This window comes from Lissotriton helveticus, chromosome 3_1 (genome assembly GCF_964261635.1).
Source record: "Lissotriton helveticus chromosome 3_1, aLisHel1.1, whole genome shotgun sequence".
NCBI classification, from domain to species: domain Eukaryota; kingdom Metazoa; phylum Chordata; class Amphibia; order Caudata; family Salamandridae; genus Lissotriton; species Lissotriton helveticus.
The window spans coordinates 1364875517-1364896715 of NC_136061.1; the positions used below are offsets into that span (position 1 = coordinate 1364875517).

At 40.9% G+C, this 21199-nt stretch overlaps 1 protein-coding gene across 1 annotated transcript in view; it reads left to right on the forward strand.

Annotated features, from left to right (window-relative positions):
- LOC144823470 (carotenoid-cleaving dioxygenase, mitochondrial-like) overlaps window positions 1–13777 on the forward strand; it is a 323728-nt gene extending 309951 nt beyond the window's left edge. The window contains exon 12 of the mRNA XM_078682009.1: window positions 10781–13777. Coding sequence (XP_078538135.1) covers window positions 10781–10894 — 114 coding nt within the window. The 3' untranslated portion in view covers window positions 10895–13777. The remainder of the gene's footprint in view (window positions 1–10780) is intronic.
- The last annotated feature ends 7422 nt before the right edge of the window (window positions 13778–21199 follow it).

Sequence of the window (21199 nt, forward strand, 5' to 3'; positions counted from 1 at the left end):
ACTGCAGTGTGAGAGTGACTGCAGTGTGAGAGTGACAGCAGAGTGAGAGTGACAGCATGAGAGACTGCAGAGTGAGTGACTGTAGAGTGAGAGTGACTGCAGAGTGAGAGTGACAGCATGAGTGCGAGTGACAGCAGAGTGAGAGTGACAGCATGAGTGACAGCAGAGCGAGAGTGACAGCATGAATGACTGCAGAGTGAGAGTGACTGCAGAGTGAGAGTGGCTGCAGAGTGAGAGTGACTGCAGAGTGAGAGTGACTGCAGAGTGAGAGTGACTCAGCAGTGTGAGTATTCCAGAGAGAGCAGGGTATGCTTGTGCACTGACACACAGGAGCTAAAACAAAGAACAGCTGAACATGTGTCTTGGGAGCTTCATGGAGGGAGCCGGCACTCTGTGAGGGGAGCAGCAAGGAGGGGACGTCCCAACCAATCAAGCTCAACTACTCACAACCTACTGTACGATTACAACACAGGCCAAAGGGCAGAGCTAGGTCTTTTTGCATTACGTAGGGTGAGCAGTGTGTGAGTGTGTAGGGTGAGCATTTTGTGAGTTTGCAGGGTGAGCAGTGTGTGAGCGTGCAGGGTGAGCAGTGTGTGAGCATGCAGGGTGAGCAGTGTGTGAGTATGCAGGGTTAACAGTGTGTGAGCGTGCAGGGTGAACATTGTGTGGGTGTGTAGGGTGAGCAGTGTGTGAGTGTGCAGGGTGAACATTGTGTAAGTGTAAAGGGTGAGCAGTGGGTGAGTGTGTTGGTGAGCAGTGTGTGTGTGTGTGTAGGGTGAGCAGTGTCTGAGTGTGCAAGGTGAACAGTGTGTGAGTATGCAGGGTGAACAGTGTGTGAGTGTGCAGGGTGAACAGTGTGTGAGTGTGCAGGGTAAGCAGTGTGTGTGTGTGCAGGGTGAACATTGTGTGAGTGTGTAGGGTGAGCAGTGTGTGAGTGTGTAGGGGCAGTGTGTGAGTGTGCAGGGTACGAAAACTCGAACTAAGTCCACCACACACACACATAACACCACACACATAAGACCACTAACATAAGACCACACACATAAGACCACACACACCACACACACACCACACACACACCACACACACATACCACACACACACACACTCTCACCACCACACTCTCACCACCACACACTCACCACCACACACTCACCACCACACACTCACCACCACACACCCAACCACACACACAACCACACACACCACCAGCCGTCAATGCACACTTTCACCAGGCACAAACACCACCAGCCGTCAGTGCACGCTTTCACCGGGCACAAACACCACCAGCCGTCAGTGCATGTTTTCACCGGGCACAAACACCACCAGCCGTCAGTGCAGACTTCCACCAGGCACACACCACCAGATGTCAGTGCAGACTTCCACCAGGCACACACCACCAGATGTCAGTGCACGCTTTCACCAAACACATACGCACCACCAGCAATCAGTGCACACTTTCACCAGGCACACACATCACCAGCCGTCAGTGCATGCTTTCACCAGGCACACACACCACCAGCCGTCAGTGCATGCTTTCACCAGGCACACACACCACCAGCCGTCTGTGCATGCTTTTACCAGGCACACACCACCACCAGCCGTTAGTGCACGCTTCCACCAGGCACACACACCTCCAGCCGGCAGTGCACGCTTCCACCAGGCACACACCACCAGCCATCAGTGCACAATTTCTACAGGCACACACACCACCAGCCATCAGTGCACACATCAATTGTTAACGCATCCACAATTAACTATTGTAGCAATTGCAGTATGGTGCACTTTACTTTTAAACATATTCATCTAAAGCACAGCATGCCACCATTGCTACAATTCCAATACAACCCACATAATTCCACTACACACCACATGCATACACTCTATAACACATGGCTAAAAGACATTGCCATTTACAATGCCATTTGCTCTAACTCAAATAAATCCGAGACCTATTGCATTTCCAATGCTTGTTCAAAATGGACTTCATTTGAAAACCCTTCTTCCACAGTGCCACGTGACATCTGTGTTTGAGTTAGTAAGGGAGGGTATGACTACCATTATGGAGCCCGGTAATCAAGTGGGCAGGGTGACTCGCGGGAGGGGTTATGATGAATTCAAGAATAGCGCCCAAACCAGCTGCCTAGTAAAACCAGAGCAAACGGCTTTGATTGCGTCTTCCTCATTTACCTTCTCAAGGCATCCTACTCAGAATCATGAAATACCCTTTTATGGCCATCAGTGATGCCAGTTCAGTGATGACTCCACAGCAAACGCCAGTTTTTCACTCCCTACTTGCAGGCCTGGTCCATTCTGCTTTCTGCAATCACAGAAGTTGTATTCCCGGTGTTAATTCCCAGAATGATTACTTTGATTTTCCCAGTTGGCACGGACTCCCACCATAACCTAATAGCCCTACATCTTAATATATTACCATCCAAACGCATCTTCAAGGCGAAATAAATAAAACTAACAATAATTACTATAACACTGTAAGATACAGTAAGAAAAATAAAGACAAGTCTCCATGATTAGAGCAAGTATTGGTGCGACCAGCACAGCAAACGCCAGTCAGCAACTGTCATCTTACCAACACCCTACATTCCACCTTGACAGAGGTTGTCAAGGTGGTTCATACCCCTGGTTCTGAACCCAGAATCTAACACATCTTTCCCCTTATAATCAAACGACTAACACTTATTAAACACTATTTTGCATATACATTGGCAAACTAAGATTGTCACATGAACAATGTTTACATACATATACATGCAAACTGGTGATGAGATTAACAACGCAACTGTGGCTGACCAAGGTTTCGCACTATAAATTTCAATATTTGGGAAGTCAGTATGACGTTGTGCACATTAACATCCGGAGCTGGCCACAAGGAGCTCCACTGTCAAGACAGAAATCAAATTTTTAAAGCAAGGGATGGTGCACCAAAATTCAGTAGTCCAAACAGGCTGTTGAATTTTTCAAAAAAGTCCTTTATTATTTTCAATCTTTAAAAAGGCCATCAGCCAACACGTTTCGTTCCGTACGAACTTCGTCAGGGCTAGAGAAACAAGCCTGGTGACAAATGAGGCTACCAAGCGTAGTTTGTATGGATTAAGACCTCCACGTCAAGATCTCCCAATATATGGATGAGACGTATTGTGAGAAATTCCTTAACGCTATCGAGCGTCACCGGGCAGGAGACTTTTTATTCCGGACACGAAAGGACCATGTATCAATTCAAGTAGCAAAGCAGGCCAAGTTCCCATGTTGTGCCAGGTGTGGATCAGTGGAACTGCTAGTTGAGTACGGATGTCATCCCTCATCAACTTTTAGAAAAGCATATAAAGAGCTGGCATAAATAGGGGGTAGAAACTGTAGATTTTAAACACTCGCAGTGGTCAAAGACATGTGTAAAGACCTGAACCACTAATAATAATCTCCCCAAGAAAACGGATCATAATCTCCGTAAATACCGAGTCCGTATCTCCAAACCCGTTTTCTGCAAACTGGTGCACCAAAAACTAATATTGGATATAAATAAATCATACCCTTTTAAGACTAAACTTATACAGGATTTACATTTCGAAAGCATTTTTTAAGACCACAACACCACACCTGTAAGAACACTAAAGAAAAACAGTGAAGAAAACCCCACAGTTAAAAAGGAAGACCTAAATAATCTTTGAATTGTGTAGGTACTTTCTTCGTTCTTGCAGATCTTACTGTGCTTAACCTTCCTGGTCCAGGAAATCTCCCAGGCCATCTTTGTTTCGTTCACTCCCAACATTTCCTTCCCCTCTCTGTTTGGACGTTTTAGCTATGTTCCACCATTTCCCGCCACTTAGTTTCACCACTCAGCCCATAACCATTACAATTTCCATTGGCTGAGAGAATTTGGAGAGACCCCTAGTCACAATCCCTGGTAACTTGACTTTTACTCAACCTCCTTTATCAAAAATAGTTTGACGTCACTCATTCTTAGCTTTCTTACATGAATATTTTCTTTAAGCCTTCTCACAACTCTTTCACCTGCTTAAGTTTGGCACCGGATACTTTCAAGTCATTCATCCAGGGTCTAACTAGTTTTGTGACTGCCATCCCACCTTTCAACAGGGCAAAAGGTGAAACATTGGTAGTGGCACTCACAGTAGTACGTAATGCCCACAATAAATCCTTAAGTTCTTTCTCCTAATTCAAACTGTTAGCCACAGATAACTAAATGCTATCCTTGATGGCCCTGTTGCAGCACTCCACAAGCCATTACTGCAGGGATGATAACGAGAAGCTGTGATGTGCTTTATCCCCCAAATTACACATGACCTCTGAAATTCCTTGGACGTAAATTGTACCCCATTGTCCATAACCGACTCATCCGGGGCCCCCTCTCTGCTGAACAAAGACTGCAAAAACTTCAGCACCTCTTCCGTGTTGGCTGACTTCACAAACTGCACCTCCAGCCAAAGTGTGCCATAATTCAGAAGAAAGCGTCACAGATTTGTAGAGATGGGTTCATAATCTTTAATGAGATACAAGGAACAGAGACGACAGTCAGCCACAGCAACCTTCAACAGCCAACTGCGATGGAATCTCCAATTAAACAAATACATCCTAGAAACCAGCTGGGTGTTCCAACATATGAGGTCATAAAAAGTATACAGAATACCACACACCTTCCTTCCCAATATTGTCAAACATGAGGAAGGGAGTTTCCCAATACTATAAATACAAAAGCAACAAAATATATGTACACCAAATGGAACACATATCATATAATAGCATAGCATACTTAAACCTTGAGTTTTAAACATAGCCTGTCAGACACAGAGGATCCCTCTTGATCCATTGTGATCTCAACCCAGAATTCTCCTCTAATTACGCATTACCCAACACAGCACCATTTGCACCTGAAGACCCAGACACTAAAGCCGGAGACTTAGACTCAGCCTTTGTTGGATGAAATGTAGCATCCCTGTTCAGTTTCCATATTTTATGATCACTTGCTTTCACTGCATTTTTAAACATCTTGATACCTTTCACAGGATAACTGAACTTAGACACTTTATTTCCCTTCCTAGGAGATTTTATTAATCCATTTGCCAACCAGCACTAAAGGTCTCTTTACTGCTTTCCGCACGTCATACAAACCTTTCCTCCTCATCATCTTCTCTTTCTCTCTCTCTCTCCACCCTTCCACATTGTCTACTCGATCATCTACCATCATTCTTTTATCATTCACTCCAGCTCGGATCACCTCACTATTAGGAAGCCTACCCTTGGACAGTTCAACCGGTTTGACTCCCGTTGATGAGTGTGGCGCTAAACAATATTCATGCACCTTCTTCCGGAGCTCACACTCCCAGTTCACTACACTAACAACTGCTTGTTGTAAACTCTCCTTCAGCACTTTTATAAACCGTTCCACCACACCGTTATTTTCAGGATGATAAAGCGCTGCTTCTTTATGCTTTATGCCATTTGCATTTAGAAACTCCTCCACCTCACCGGATGTGAACTGCATCCCATTGTCTGTAAGAATGGTTGAAGGAAAACATTCTCTCTTAAATAATTCCTACAAAAATTGTATTATCACGCCAGACTCTGCTTAGTTCGCTACTTTGATATAAGGCCAACGAGAGAACATAGCAATACAAACAATGACATATCTGTCTCATCTTCATTACAGGACCCAAAATGCCCACCTCTATGTCTGCCTAAAGACTCTAAGCCAATTGTCTCAAGACCATGGGTTGCGTCCTGCACTTCAACACCTTATCACTGCATACACAATCTACACAGTTCCTCACATCCCTTTAAATTATTAGGTCCATTGCTGGCCACCAGTAGCCTTCTCAGACTCTTTCCTTGGATTTGGTTATCTCCATAAGACTGGCCTGGGCATTTTCCACCAACCTCTTTCTCAACTTGTGAGGCGGTATGAGTTTACTTACTCCCAACAAAAAACTATTTACAATATTTAATTCATCCTACACCAGCCAAAACCCTCTAATGCTTTCCTCGCAGTTGTTCTTGTCTCCCCAACCATCAGAAATCATCTTCATGACTTTCTGAAGAACTGGATCATCCACCAACTCCTTTCTCCACTCTTCTTCCTGTATAATACCATCAGTGACATGATAAACATTCATCTCTTCTTCAAATTCCTCCCCTCCAAAGAAATAATTTTGTTCTGGAATTTCTTCAGTGTCACCCAACCTTGAGAAGGAATCCACTAGTAAATAACTGGCACCTGGCACATAAGACATGTCAAATTCAAACTCCTGAAGGTAACCACCCATTTGCAAATTTGCTGAGATACAAATTCACTTGTTTCTTAAAAAATACCTCCTTAAGGGGTTTGTAATCTGTTTTTATCACAAACGTGCTCCCCGGATGAAATTATTTTAACTTTCTTACAGGCTAAAAAACTGCTAAAGCTTCTTTCTCGATTTCAGAGTATTAAGTTCTGCTTCCTCAATCCCCTTGAAATAAATCCCCTTTGAATTTCTGCATCAAAACGGCTCCAAGAGCTTTTGAGTGTACATCAGTCATCAAACAAGTCTCATCACATTGTGTCAACACTTCCCAACCTGTGCCTTTTCAAGATTAGCCTCAACATTTTCAAACTCTTCCTCACACAATTGGAACTGTATAAACTCCTTCCCTTTTCTTAGCAAACTTCTCATACATGCAGACTTCTCTGCAAATTGGGGCACAAATTTATTATAAAATTCAGCCATCCCCAGAATCTTTACCAGTTCTTCCTTATTCTTATGTGAATGCAGGTTCTTGATTGCATTTACCAATCCGCTTTTGGTTTAATGCCAAATGCTGTTACCATGTGACCCAGATATTCAATTTCAGTGACATTGAATTCGCATTTTTCTACGTTCAAAGTGAGTCCACTATTTTGCAACCTTAAGAACACCTCACGTAACCTGCTATTTTGTTCATCCAGATTAGACACATATACCAACACGTCATCCTGGTATAATACGACACCATCCATGCACTAAAGGATCCTCCCCATTGCCCTTTAAAAATGGAGGTAGCAGATATTAACCCTAAGGGCATCCTCAAAAACGTCAAAGTGGGGTGTAATAAAAGTTGTAAGCTCTTGGGATGAGGGGTTTTACCTGATGGTAAGCTGACATCAGGTCGAGAAGAGAGAAGTGTTTAGCCCCATTGAGCGAACACAACATTTCAATAATGGTTGGCAGGGGATAGTGATCATCCATCACCACTTTGTTGAGTTCTCTTAAATCAACACAAATCCTGGTTTCACTGTTGGCTTTCCTGGCCATAACTACCGGAGCAAGCCACTCCGCAGCCTTCACTTCCTCTATTATGCCACACCTGATCAGTTTCTGTAGTTAGGTTTTCATATTATTCTTTACCAGTAAAGGAACATTCCATACCTAAGCTACATTTGGTTGCACATCTGACTTTAGTCTTATTAAATGCAGATAATCCTTAAGACACCCCAATTTGTTTGCAAAACCCTGGGGAATTCCTTCATTCACTCACAACCACCTCCCGAGACGGTCCTAATTGAGGGCATTTCTTTAACTCATACAGAGGGATTTTCATTAGGGCCCACGTAGACATATGTCTCATTGATGGAACTAACTGATGAGAGAATCACCTTTTATGGAGACATACATTTTCCACAGTATGATCCTATCATTGAACTCAATGATGCCCCCAAAATAACCAAGTAACTTTATAGGTTCTTCTTCATAACCCTTAGGTTTTATGTCAGATCTCCACAATTTCACCTTCCCTTTTAAATGTTGGTCATAAAAATCTTTTGGTATTCGTGTTACCTTGGCACCAGAGTAAAAAAAATGTTTACAAGCTCATTGTTGGCCTGAAACACCTCCAAAGGACCTTTTGAGGAACGTTCTTTCACTTGGAGACTATTAATCTCTTCAATATCATCATCCTTATCATCACAGTCTACCTCCCTTATCTTTTTCCAATATTTGGTTGATTTACAACACTTGGCAAAGTGACCTCTTGTGACTACATTTCTTGCATTTAATCTTCCAGCCAGGACAGTCTTTGTTATTTAGCATGTGCCATAAATTATCACAACGAAAATATTTGCCCAGAAAAGTTTTTGTGTTGCTAAAATGTTTTGAATTCAGGGAGGACTTCTCATGGACTGAATTCTCTTGAACCACCTTAACTATTGTAGTTTCACCTTTATCAGATAAAGAAGCATCTTTGCGAATAATATCAGCACAAGCCTTAGAATGCTCATGTGTCTTAACTATTGCTAGTATCTTCTGTAAGGTTGATTGTCTGACCTTATTCAATGCACACCTCAACATGAACTGATCCCTCAAACGTTCCTCATTAGAGGCACCAAAACCACAGGTAGCAGCTAATCTGCATACTTCAGTGATGTATTGTTCAACAGATTCACCTTGGCCTTGTATTCTCCTCCCAAAGTGGTAACCTTCCAACACTGTACTCACCTGAGGAAGATAATGCAGATCAAGTTTCTTTAAACACATTTGAAACTCATTTAGATTGGTTGCATCATTGTTAGATATGTCAGGGAGATGTTCAAATACCTTCTGACCTTCAGGCCCAAGACAGTGTGTCAATAAAGACATTTTGTATTCCGCACTAAGAAAAGTATCACATGCTCTAGCATAATGGTTAAAAACTTTGCGCAATTTTTGCCATTTTATGGGAAGATCTCCTGGTGACGTGAAAAAAAATGACGGTGCCATAACACTTTGCCTGTTGACCCTACTTATTTAAATAAAAAGTCTATGAACGTCTATGACTATAAGCACTTAATCTCAGAGACTATAGAAATTAAATACTGGTATTCACCCCAATGCCTGAGATGTTGATACCTGCGAAAATCACAAAGAAACACATACTACCGTATTTTAAACAGAAAGACAGTTTCCCATGCTCTTTGTAATAAAGCAAAAAGATGAACACAGTAAATGAAAAGCAATCTGCTGCTGATTAAGTGCATTTCAAAATCTGGAAGTCTTATAGCGTTCACCTTCTTTTGAGCACCAGGTCTGATAAATTCAGTTACAGATATCTGGAATTCAGAACTCTCTAATAAAAAATTTTTTAAAAAACGTAGACGAAAAGATTCCCAAGAGATCAAGCATTAACTGAGAAACGCTTCCATGCCGTTTTTTATTGCACTCTGTGAACACTGCACTCTCTACACTCTGGTGTTTCCTAGTAACAACATAGGCAAGCTTATCCTTATGTCGCATAAAGCTGTAATTGTTTGCCATACAGCGCAGACAGTCACATTACGAGGCGGGCCTTTGTTTATTCTAGCGCATTGTTGCCCGGTAACGACATTGGAATGCGACCACACGTCGCTTGATGCTCTTTTCCCTTTGTTTTTTGTTGCCAGGTGACCAAGTAGGAGCGCACACCACATGTGATGAGGGGCACCTTCAATACACACTTTTAATTACAGTAGTTGGCAAGTAACGAGGCCACGTAAAGCGTCATCCACAAACAACAGACGTTCATTAGAAGTTTGTTCGCGTGCATGATTCACGCGCAAATAAAGTCAAAATTACCTCCAGCCCAGGAGATGAACCTCTAAAACATGAGTTTTCAATACCTTCCCACTAGATTGAATCTGATTGCAACAATGTTTAACTGTATTAACTGTAGCGTTGAGGTCTCAAGGAAATCGTCCATAAGTAATCCTTCTGTGCTGGGAAACACCATGCTTTCTACACATCAAAAGAATGTCACTAATGCAAAGTTCCCCTTTGCAGAAGAAAGCGGAAGAGACTTGTAGAGAAATGTTTATCTTCTTTAATAGGATACAGGGAACAGCTACCCCAGCCAGCCACAGTAACCTCCAACAGCCAAAGGAGATGGAATTTGTATTTACACAAAATCATCATAGCAACTAGCTGGGCATTCCAACATATGAGGTCATGAAAAGTATACAAATACCATAGCATTATACTCAAAATCATTAAATTCCCTTTTATGGCCATTACTATGCCCACTAAGTGGTGACTCCACAGCAAATGCCATGATACCGCTTGGTGTACGTGCGCTTTATAAGCACTTTTAACATAATATCACATAACAAATGCCTCTTTTTCGCTCCCTGCTTGCAGGCCTGGTCCATTGTGCTCTTTTCAAACACAGAAATGGTATTCCCGGTGGCTCATTAAAATCTTACACTGAACATTCCAGGAACTTAGAAGCATGCCGAAAAGATTACCAAGTTTAATACAAATCAATAGTGGAAAATACTTTATTTTAAACTTTGAAGCATTTCAAAACCTTAATACACTTGTTCTTTGACAACTACCCTGATAGGAAAAAAGGTACTTGTAAATTCTTTTCCTGTTAGCCCCAAATATATATTTGTCTTCTGGGATGGTAATAAAATAGTTTGATTTGACATAGGCGCCTTTTGTCTTAGAATGAATAAAATGTGACATACTGCATAATGATAGCCTATGTCTGTTTTTAACCTTTCAGCTGAATATTAAAAACCTGTCTGGCTATAATGTTACCCAAAAAATCATTTGATCGTTATAACGCACTGTTTTGTTAGAGGAAAATATTAAATAGCATTTTTTCTAATAGTCAGTTATTAAATATCCTTGGGCGAGGGTCAGTGTTTTTGAGGACGTTTTTTTTAATAGAAGCTCACTACGACAGATTGCTTAAATAAACATTTGCTATGGTTTCTTTATTTCATGTTTACATGTTTTTATTGATTTTACTCTGATTAATTGAAATCATGTTTTCTCTACAGAATAAAAACACATTTCTTCTCTTACTGGATGCCAAGACATTCAATGAAATTGGAAGAGCAGAAGTGCCAGTGCAAATACCAAGTGGCTTCCATGGGGTATTTGTGTCGAAATGAATGATTTTTTGTCTACTGTGGATATATGGATTAATTTAACACTATTTTTATTCTGCTATTTCATAAATATGCCCCTTCAATGGCCTTTGGTAGAGAAGAGGATGGTCTTGCTATCAGACTTGGAAGACTAAATTCTTCTTGTCATAACACTGACCTTTGTTGGCTGACATTTGTGCCTTATGACAGGTTTCAGGGGTCACCTAGCAGAATTTAGAAAGTGATCTTTAAACTCACTGACTTACTGTCACCAGATGAGACACAGCATACTCATACAGGCCACCAATAGACATACAAAACCAAAAGAGTAGCCAGCATGTCCAGAAGGGTTCAGGGTTGTTGTTTGGCATCTATTCAGAAATTCCCGGTGTTCTGTGCGTTGAAGATAGGTTGGGTTCCTGGCAAATGGGAACAGGAGAAGTTGGATAGTAAGGTTGTGGAAAAGCATGAACTTGTAGTACAGTACACCAATAGCATTGGTCAATACCTTGCAGAATTTGAATACTATGGGCCTAATTCAGAGTTTGGCAAATGGGTTACCTTGTCACAAACATGACGAATAGCCCGTCCGCCTTATTACAAGTTTCATAGAATATATTTGCAATTGTAATAAGGCGGACCGAATATCTGTCACATTCATGGAGTAACTCATCAACCAAACTTTGAACCAGGTCCAACATTATAGAGAGTTGAGAGTTCTCTTACAAGCATCACCCCTGCACATGCAGTATAATAACAGAATATCATGGCCTAAGTATTGTCTGACAAAAATATAGCATCACCAATATAGCTTACACAAATAGTGCCCCATTGGATTTAAAAATAGAAAATCTACATTCAAGAAACCAATATCTTTATAAATGATATTTAGGCAACAGCATTTTATGTCAGACAACATTTTTGTTATCCATATTCTGACAAACAACTCTAATCACTGCTGTGGCATCTCCCAGTACCCAGGTCCAACTGTAAAACTTAAACGACCAAAGGAAAGCTATTCAACCTACTCATAGGAATCATAAGGCAAAGGAGTAGGTTTCTCATACTCATAGTATGGATTACTAAACAATACGCTGAACATTCCGATCTACACTTCACCGACAAAATACAGTAACCACTATGGTACCAGTCAATGAGAAATCCAATAATGATGCAGAACGATTAAAATATGTCTGTGATACGGTTTAAATGCTAGAAAAGTGCAGTGTAAATGCTGATAACATAAAATGTGTTCTATTGTGTTTGTAACACAGTAGGAAAAGCTAGTAGTTGTATCAGAATTGTGCATTGACTCTGACATATTTTTCTTCCCAATGATTGTGGAGGGCAGTTAAATTAAGATCAGTGCTCAAGCAATGTTTGCCAGGCAGTGGAATTAAGAGTTGTACACAATTTTCTCCTGCAAAAACACTGAATTCTTCATTTTCTTTGAGAACAACATCAAATCTGAGGTATTTACCACACCCATAAAATACCAGACCTCACAGTTATGGTATTTACGGTGTGGGGTACATATTTCACCCCATATGACTGACTCATTGTAGCTGCAGATAGCGACAAGCAGACGTTTTCATTAAAGTGCAACATATTTATGTGGTTGTATAAAATATATGCATCAATTAGACCCCAATTCAACTTTCTAAAATATATTGACAGCTTCAACTTTTAAACACTGGGTTTCAAAAAGTCCCACCCTAATAGATTAATCTGAGAAATAATTGGTCAAATACATTAATGTGACCTATATGTTGTCATATGCTGAATAATGAGTTAAAACCCCGAATATTACAGCATGACCATAAAAATCAAGCAAAAAGTCTGGTAATAAAAGTCCAAAACAATTAAGAAAAAAAATACAAACTGACTTAATGACCTGTCACTTTACTCTTGATGTGTGTATGTTATTTGTCATGCCAATTTGAAATCTAATTCTTTAATTAATGCTTTATGTGTGTTTTTTGGCATAATCACTTATTGGTTTAAAATAATTGTGTGTACTGTAAAATGTATATTGTAATTGGTTGACAAAACCTAAACTTAGACTTTTGATTGATAGAAAACATAAATTGTACAATGAATCCTTTACTTTTATAGCTCACTCTCATTGTATACTCTCTGCCTCTTCCTGTCTGTATCATCTTGTTTCATGTTATCTAGAAGACAGTGCTGAGACAGGGTTGAGAACTTTGCATAAATAGGGCAGAGGTAAGAGGGCATGTCACTCAAAACTTCGAGTTTACTGTACTTGTGCAGTAATTAACAAATTCAAATTGTTCTGATGTTATTCTATAAAATGGTATATAAGTAATCTAAACAAAACCTGACATGTATTTCGTTTTTTCAAAAAAAAATTTCATTGACTGATTAAAACTTATTTTAACTTTTCAGTCTTGGCAGGCATTCCCAATAAGGTATCAATTGCATTTATCATGGTTTTCTTATTTTACATTGCTTGCATATTTGTCCTGTTTCAATAGTGTTGTTTTAATGACTAACTTGACAGTGCAGTATGAATGGTGATCCACATATTTGCAGAACACTGCATGATGTCCAGCATGCAGGCAGAGTAGCTACAGAACAAGTTATATTACATTTCATTGGTAACTCACATTACAGTTGATTCTGCATGTCTGAAATAGTCATTAACGTTGTCATTTGAGATGTCATAAATGACGTCCTCAATAATGCAATTTAACATGTCATGAGTGAGCATTACAGGTTTAAATTGTAAAAGGTTAGTTTTATATTTCAATGCACTACAATTGTGCAGATAAAATGTTCATGAAAGTGATCTAACTGCTTTGTATAATTCTGTCATTAAGAGATCAAGATGTAATGCATTGAAAGCGGAAAGTGCAAAGGATAATAAAAAAAATCTAAATCACACGTCATGAGTGATGTAATATGTGAGGTCATAAGCAGAGCATGGCAAAGATGCAAATTATTGTTTGCTCAGTAAACTATAACTGGTGGATTTCATGGTTCTTTTGGTTTAAAACATTAGTTTGATCTCATTTCTACACTTAACTATAACGTCACTTTACCTTTTGTTTTTTTCTGTGAATTTCTGAGTTTTGTTTTACTGTAAGCTAAGCTCTTATTACCATATCTAACTATAATGCCTCTTTAACCTTCATTTTTTCAGTTTTTTTCAGCAAGTTTCTGTGTTTTTTAATGTAAGCTCAAATGTTATTGATATACCTAATTATAATGCATCTTTAACCTTTGTGATTTCCCAGTGGATTTCTGTTTTCTTTTAATCATGTTCACCCAACATCCTCATAGTGCATGCCTTCAGCCTTGGTACATGTACAGCATGGGGTTGCTCACACGCCTTTGTCGTGTATTTCTATAGGTTCTGAATCAGTCCCCCTATTCCTGACCCTATTCTGGTTAAACTAACTATCAAGTTAACTAACAGTCAGCCCATGAGGCAAGAAAACCCCCATGATGCAGATACCGTTATCTGACGCAGTCACACTACGGCACAGGAACGTGTTATCTGATTAGGTCATAACGCTTGAGATCTAATTAGACAAGCGACATTCCTCCAGCCCCTGATAAGGCATACGACGTTCTCATAACAAATCAAACCTATGACAACCTGGATAATCCGTGCGGCCATTGTTTTGATTTCACAGAGAACTTTTGCAAAAGAATGTGCTAACGAGCAAGTCGTATGACATCTTTATTGACGTACCTATGTCCATCCTTACGTCAATCTCGGCACCTTTAAGGTATAAATATTGCCGATCTTGCCCTATGCAAACACATGCGTGGTGACAAGACGGAGCAGCCACACTTGCCGAAGCCGAGAGCAGAAGCAGACCCCGCTGGCAACAGCCCCGCCTTCCTGACGCGCTGAGAGACGCGCTGCTATCTCAAGCCGAGAGACCCAGCACCGGCGCTTTCGGGCAGCCCTCGCAGGCAGCCTGGAATATCGAGAGCAGAGAAAGAGATACCATTCCTCATTCATCCTAAATTCCAGGTACAGAACTGAATAACCCCTCACAGAGAATTCTTTAGTTATTCACTTGGCAAAAACAAACTTAACTTAAACTGTAACTTTCTATTCCCGCCCACGTATTAGACTTAGGTCAGGTACACGGGGTAGGCGTATTTAGAAACACCAGTTGAGTACGTTTAGTCAAATGTATATGTGTATGTAAATATATTTTAATCATTTTAAACATCATATGGCTCAGAAACCATATCAATGTTTTTACAGTATTATTTTATACTATTGCTTTTAATGTATGCACTTTACTTAACTATAAGTATTGCAATAATATCGATCCATTTCTCATGTATGAGAAAAGAGACTGATCAATAAATAACACCTTTTTATTGAACACGCCCGTCTCTTCCTTTTCTCTACATTCTGATGAGACTAAGAATGCACGTACTGACTGAGTAAAATAATTGCCTTGTGCTCACACGACTCTCGAGCTTGACTCTTGATTAGGGGAGAGCAAAGTTGTCATGTTCTATGGTTGTCAGAAACTAAATCCCTTCTTGTCTAATCAGGGGAGTTAATTCCTTCCTTGAACATTCGAGAAAGTTTCCAGCGAACTCTGAGCTTAGCTGGCAAACCCAAAAATTAAGTCTAGTATCGACAGTAGTAGACCTAGTTAACGTCTGGCCTAGGCCTTTACTGCTGTAGGTACTATTCCAATGCGCAGAGCCTATTGGGAAGATAGGAGCTACACTACATGGCGCCCAACGCGTTTGGAAAGGGCGATAAAACTAACGTAAGACATTTAGAGTAACTCAGTCGTGCTTTCTCACTCAGACCCCTTTTCCCATTATACTCCAAAGACGTCTGGAGTGGGTGAAAGGTTATATCCTCCAAAACCTCGCAGGAGGGAACTCCTATGTAAGGTTCTTGGTCAAGTCAACGTTGAAGGATAAACAGTTCCAAAATATTGTACATCTAATCTTTGTTCCATAAAGAAACCTGATCTGCAAACAAACATAATACCATCCTGTCTGTAAAATGGCAGAGAGTGATGATGAAAGAGAGGCAGTTAGATTAGCAACTGAACTCGCAGATGCTGATGCTACCATGCAAGCAGCAGACGCGGATATAATACTCATTCCGGTCATTAAAAGGAGATCTATAACCTTAAAACTTATAGAAAATGGACTGACACCTAGAGGTGGCACAGTCATATTCGTAATCGAGGCACACGAATATCGGCAGACAGAGGTATACTATTCATGGATACATTTTCCAGCAGCAAATGCTGTAACAAAGTACTTCCACTATTACAAAGTAGAGGAACCTCCTGAAACGTACACTCCTTTCGAGGAGGTGGAAGTACCACTCAAATTCCAAGAGCATTTGCTCTTATTTGATGGCGCCCTAATACATAATAATCACATCACCAGGCTCGGTCCTTTAGGAAGACCAGGAGCAACGTGGCCGGTCTTAGCCGGATACACACCACATCCAGACATCGAAAGAATGCCTGCAGCAGAGCTATTAATACAGCTAAAACAACTACTAAAAATTCATAGACAATTAGTTCAGTATGTAATGCGGACTTCAACAATTCAGCCAGCGATTAAACTACCACAGCTGACCCCTCACCAGGGGAACACAAATAAAATCACACCACAGAACATCCAATCCTGCCTAGGTAAAGTTCCGGCTAAACGGGAACAGATACCATTCTGGTTGGCACAAAAAATCACCCAAATAGAGGCGGTGTTTCCTGACACCACCCCGCTGGAAAAACACAGGATTCTGACTATATGTCTCCCAATGGGAATCGCACCACACATTGAGGACTGTGACACTTGGGGTACAGTCTTTGCTTCCATCTACACAAAAACGCACGGTGTTCCATCCATTTCGGGAATACCAGATGTGCTTAAACAAATTCAAGATGAATACGGTCCAGAACCTGCTTTAACTCTTGGTATGAAATTACTGAAAGACTTCAAGCAGGTCTCGGCTATATTACTAGCCAACATAAAAGGTGAAGCAGCAAACGTGGCGATCCGCCAGAGGTTAAAAGAGACAGATATAGCAGACCAACCAGCTGAAATAGCCAGAATCATAGAAAAATCCTATGAAGAACTAGGCAGAGATAGTCTAGGTGGAATACCAGTAAAACCGCAACTGACTACAAGTCCAGAAAAAATATTTTTTAATAATAATAATTCACCAAAAAAGAACTGGGATGGAAACAAACAATCCAATCCTAAAGAAAAGAAATTCCAGTCCAGAGGAAGGTCTCCTAGGCGAAGAGAAAAATCTCCAAACCGAAGACAGAGGTCACCGCAGAGTGACCCCTCTGGGAATAGATATAACCTTAGAAATAGGGATAATATTAAAAAACCTGATAGATATCAAGACATTGATACACGTCCCTCTCAATCTTTTCAGAATTCCTCGCAGAAATCGGAAAGAAGAGGACGATCAGAAGAGCACGCCAAGTCCAAAGACAAGGAACCTGCTCAACTAAAAAAGAAATTACAATTTCCAAAAAAGAAGGTAGCCAGTATCAAGGTAGTTAAAAATGCCGAGAATACTGAGGACACAACTGAAAAACGGAGAGTGGGCTCAGACAATGCTAGACAGCGCAGCAGAGGTGAGCATAGCTCGCAAAGTCCTTATGAATCATCTGGAGACAGTGGACACGAATGAATACCTTCAAGTGGAAACTGCAGACACCAGAGTTAGCAAGCCCCACAAGATATACGAGATAACATTACGTATAGAGGGAGATAAGACTAGGAAAATAAGGGGACTATTTTGGGATAACCTCTCCAAAGGCTATGACATCCTTCTAGCTGAAAAAGACTGGCCACCAGAGTTTGTCAGGGAGTGCCCTCATGGCGAAGAAGTAATTATGCCTGCCTTCTCGAATCAAATACCGATTCATAAAAAATACACACTTGCTAGAAAGTGGGCAGTGGCCTTAGCACCTGCTTTATATAAAAATCATGTAGGATGGGATGAGGATTCTCCTCCTCACAAAATCCAGTTAAAATCACAACCAACTGCACAAAGGCAGTACCCAATTAAGCAAGAAGCTAAAAAACAAGTAAATGAAATACTAGATCAGCTAGAATACCAGGGGGTGATTGAAACTTGCACCTCACAAATGAACAATCCTTTGTTTCCGGTCTCCAAACCAGACAATTCATATCGTCTAGTTTTGGATTACCGACACCTTAACACATGTTGCAAAACCTTTGCAGTGCAAAACTCACACAGTGCTGCACTAATGAATAACATAGTGCGCAAAAAATACAAAACAACCTTGGACATCTCCAATGGATTCTTTTGTCAAAACATAGCACCAGAGAGCAGATATTTAACTGCATTCTCAGTAAATGGCACTCAAAAGCAATTCTGTCGGTTAGCCCAGGGGTACAAGAACAGCCCGGGGGTATTCTCAGCGAGAGTAACAGAATTACTACAACTATATGATGATGAAGCATTATCTTATGTTGATGACATTTACCTAACAGATGATGACTTGGAGACTCACTTGAAAAGAGTGAACACCATAATACTTGGGTTCGCTGCAGAGGGTTACAAATTCAACTTCAAAAAGTCCAGAATTGCCCATCTGACGGTCCTATTCTTAGGATATGAGTTATCAAGTGAAGGTAAAAGCCTGGCAGACAATTTCCTAGAGAAATGTGCCGTAATCCAAGCTCCTAAAACACTAAAAAACCTACAGTCAATTCTAGGCTTCCTAAATTTCGGAAGAACATACATTGCAAATTACGCAGAAAGGGTCAAACCCCTTTATGATCTAATTAAACCAGACTTTAAAAGATCCAGTTGGACTCAAACACACACATAAATTTTGAGATCCTTACAAACAGACATGCTAATTAAAACAAAATTATAAACACGTGATAACACACGCAATCTTGTGATCCGAGTCATCCCAGGGAGATGCGGATTCACATACCTGACTTCTAATGAAGGAGAAAAGGTACCAATTGCATTCAAATCACACATGTACACAGAAGCTGAACAGAAATTCAGTAATACAGATAAAATCATTCGTGCAGTTCAAACCGCAATAGCTAGAGAAAAAGACATAGCTGACGGTAGACATATCACAGTCAGAACAGCAGAATCAGCCTTTGAGGCACTAACAGCACCGTGTAATTTACCAACAACAACATTGAATCCGGAATGGATACAATGGGTGAATTCAATCACAACGGACAAAGTATACTACTACTTTGATCCAGAACTAGAAGAATTAAAAAATCTAAAATATGAAAAGACGTATCCTCTGCCAATCGACATTCTGCCTCTACGACATTACGCCTGTGTAATCTATACAGACGGACATGCTCAACCCTCCGTTTGGGGAGAACAAGCATACAACCCCACATGTGAGATTACAAAAGAAGTGTGGCGCGGAGGTAAACTAAAACCTCTATTAACAAAATCACACTCAGTAGAAACTAATTCAGAACAACAAACTGAAATAATAGCTTTGAAAATGGCGCTAGATAATGCGGATCGCGAATTCCCGACACTTATAGTGTCAGATTCATATTACTGCGTCAAAGCATATAACAAGGATTTGCAGACATGGATTCAGAACGGTTACAAAGATGACACAGATGCACCAATAAAGCAGAAACTGCTCTGGGAACAAGTAGCTCTTTTGAAAAAAGAACTACCAAAGACTCACGTGACACACTCACTGAGTCATCAGCGTGATGGCGTTCACGTTGTAGGGAATTCATTGGCTGAAACAGCCGCAGCGGCAGCCACTAAACCGGCTCCCGTAGATCGAAAAAAGCGTACATTAAAATACATTGACGGTGAAACATTGCCGGCGGTGAAAACGTCATCAAAAGGCGACTGCTCAGCGTTACCGATCAACTATCCACTCAATTATACATACATAATCGATGCAAACTCCGTCCCTTTTGCTCGAATCCCTGGAGTGGGGGATAGAGTGATTCCAAACATGGACAGGAGAAACTTGTTAATCGCAGACGCACACATGGGCGAGGGTCTCAGACACCTTAAATTAAAAGATTCTCTGGAAGAATTACAATCACGGTACTGGTGGCCAGGCATGAGCCTGCACTACACCATGTTTGTAAAAAACTGCCCAAACTGCAACAGAGATCGCAGTGGGGAGAGAAGCAGTTTAATACCTCGTCGTATCAAGGCAGATAATATTACCAGCAAAAAGAATGGCTTGCGATTAACATATACAGGCTAGTTTCCACTTATAATGTAGATCACCAGCGAACGGCTGACGCCAGAACTGTTATAAAAGATTTGCGGGTCTTCATCGGCACATACGCAATTGGCATTCTGCATTCGGACAATGGTCCTGCTTTTAGCTCTTGGGCTTATAAGGAGGCCATGGTCAGCATGGGCGTGCAATTGCGGTACTCTTGTCCATTTCACCCTGAGGGGAACGGAATTGTTGAAAGAAAAAACCGTGACATAAAGCAATCTATAACGGCAAAGGTATTAGGTTCGGGAGCTGGGTGGGTCAAACATCTAATAAGTGTCCAACGTAGTCTAAATAACTTGCCAAGAAATTCTCTGAAGGGATTCAGTCCGTACGAATTATTATTCGGAACTAGGATGTTGATCTCTGACCTTGATAGTCAGACTTCAGTGGTAATAGAAAAAACCTTTGATGTCAAAGACCGTTTGGCTATTTTGCAGGACTTAAACAAAACAAGAAAAGACCTGAGCAACATACAGTTGAAACAACAGCCAACGACCACTGAAGAATCACCACCTGTCCCAGCAAGACCTGTCTGGATTCCAAAAGTTGGGGATCTAGTCAGGGAGAAGATCGCGGTAAAGAAGGAATTTGGGCCTTCCTACAGAAAAGCAGTTCCTGTCTTGTCTGTCAACGGGACAAGATCAGTTGTACTACCGCCACTTGCTGGAAAAAAGGAGAACCGAGTTGTATCCATCGACCTGGTAAAACCACAACATGTGGCCGATAACAAACAGTAGGCCAAGTGGACTCCCAATAAGTAGCAGAACACCAAGGTTTGCTACCAGTACAGAGGTCCTATCAAAAAGGCTCATCACATTCGAAACGCCTGCAGAAGAACAAGAAGGACTATGCAACAATGCAATAGAACTCAGACCTCTGAAAACCCAAATAAAGACATTTAGCAGAGACACACCGATCTATACTGAAGTACCAAGTGAAAATGCAAAAAACAGAAATCCTGATCCAATTGGAACAATTGACAGAACTGCATCCGGTTACTTCATCAACTTCGATGATTCCTCTGACGGCTTCATTGAATCAAAGACACAGCCATCATCAAAATCCT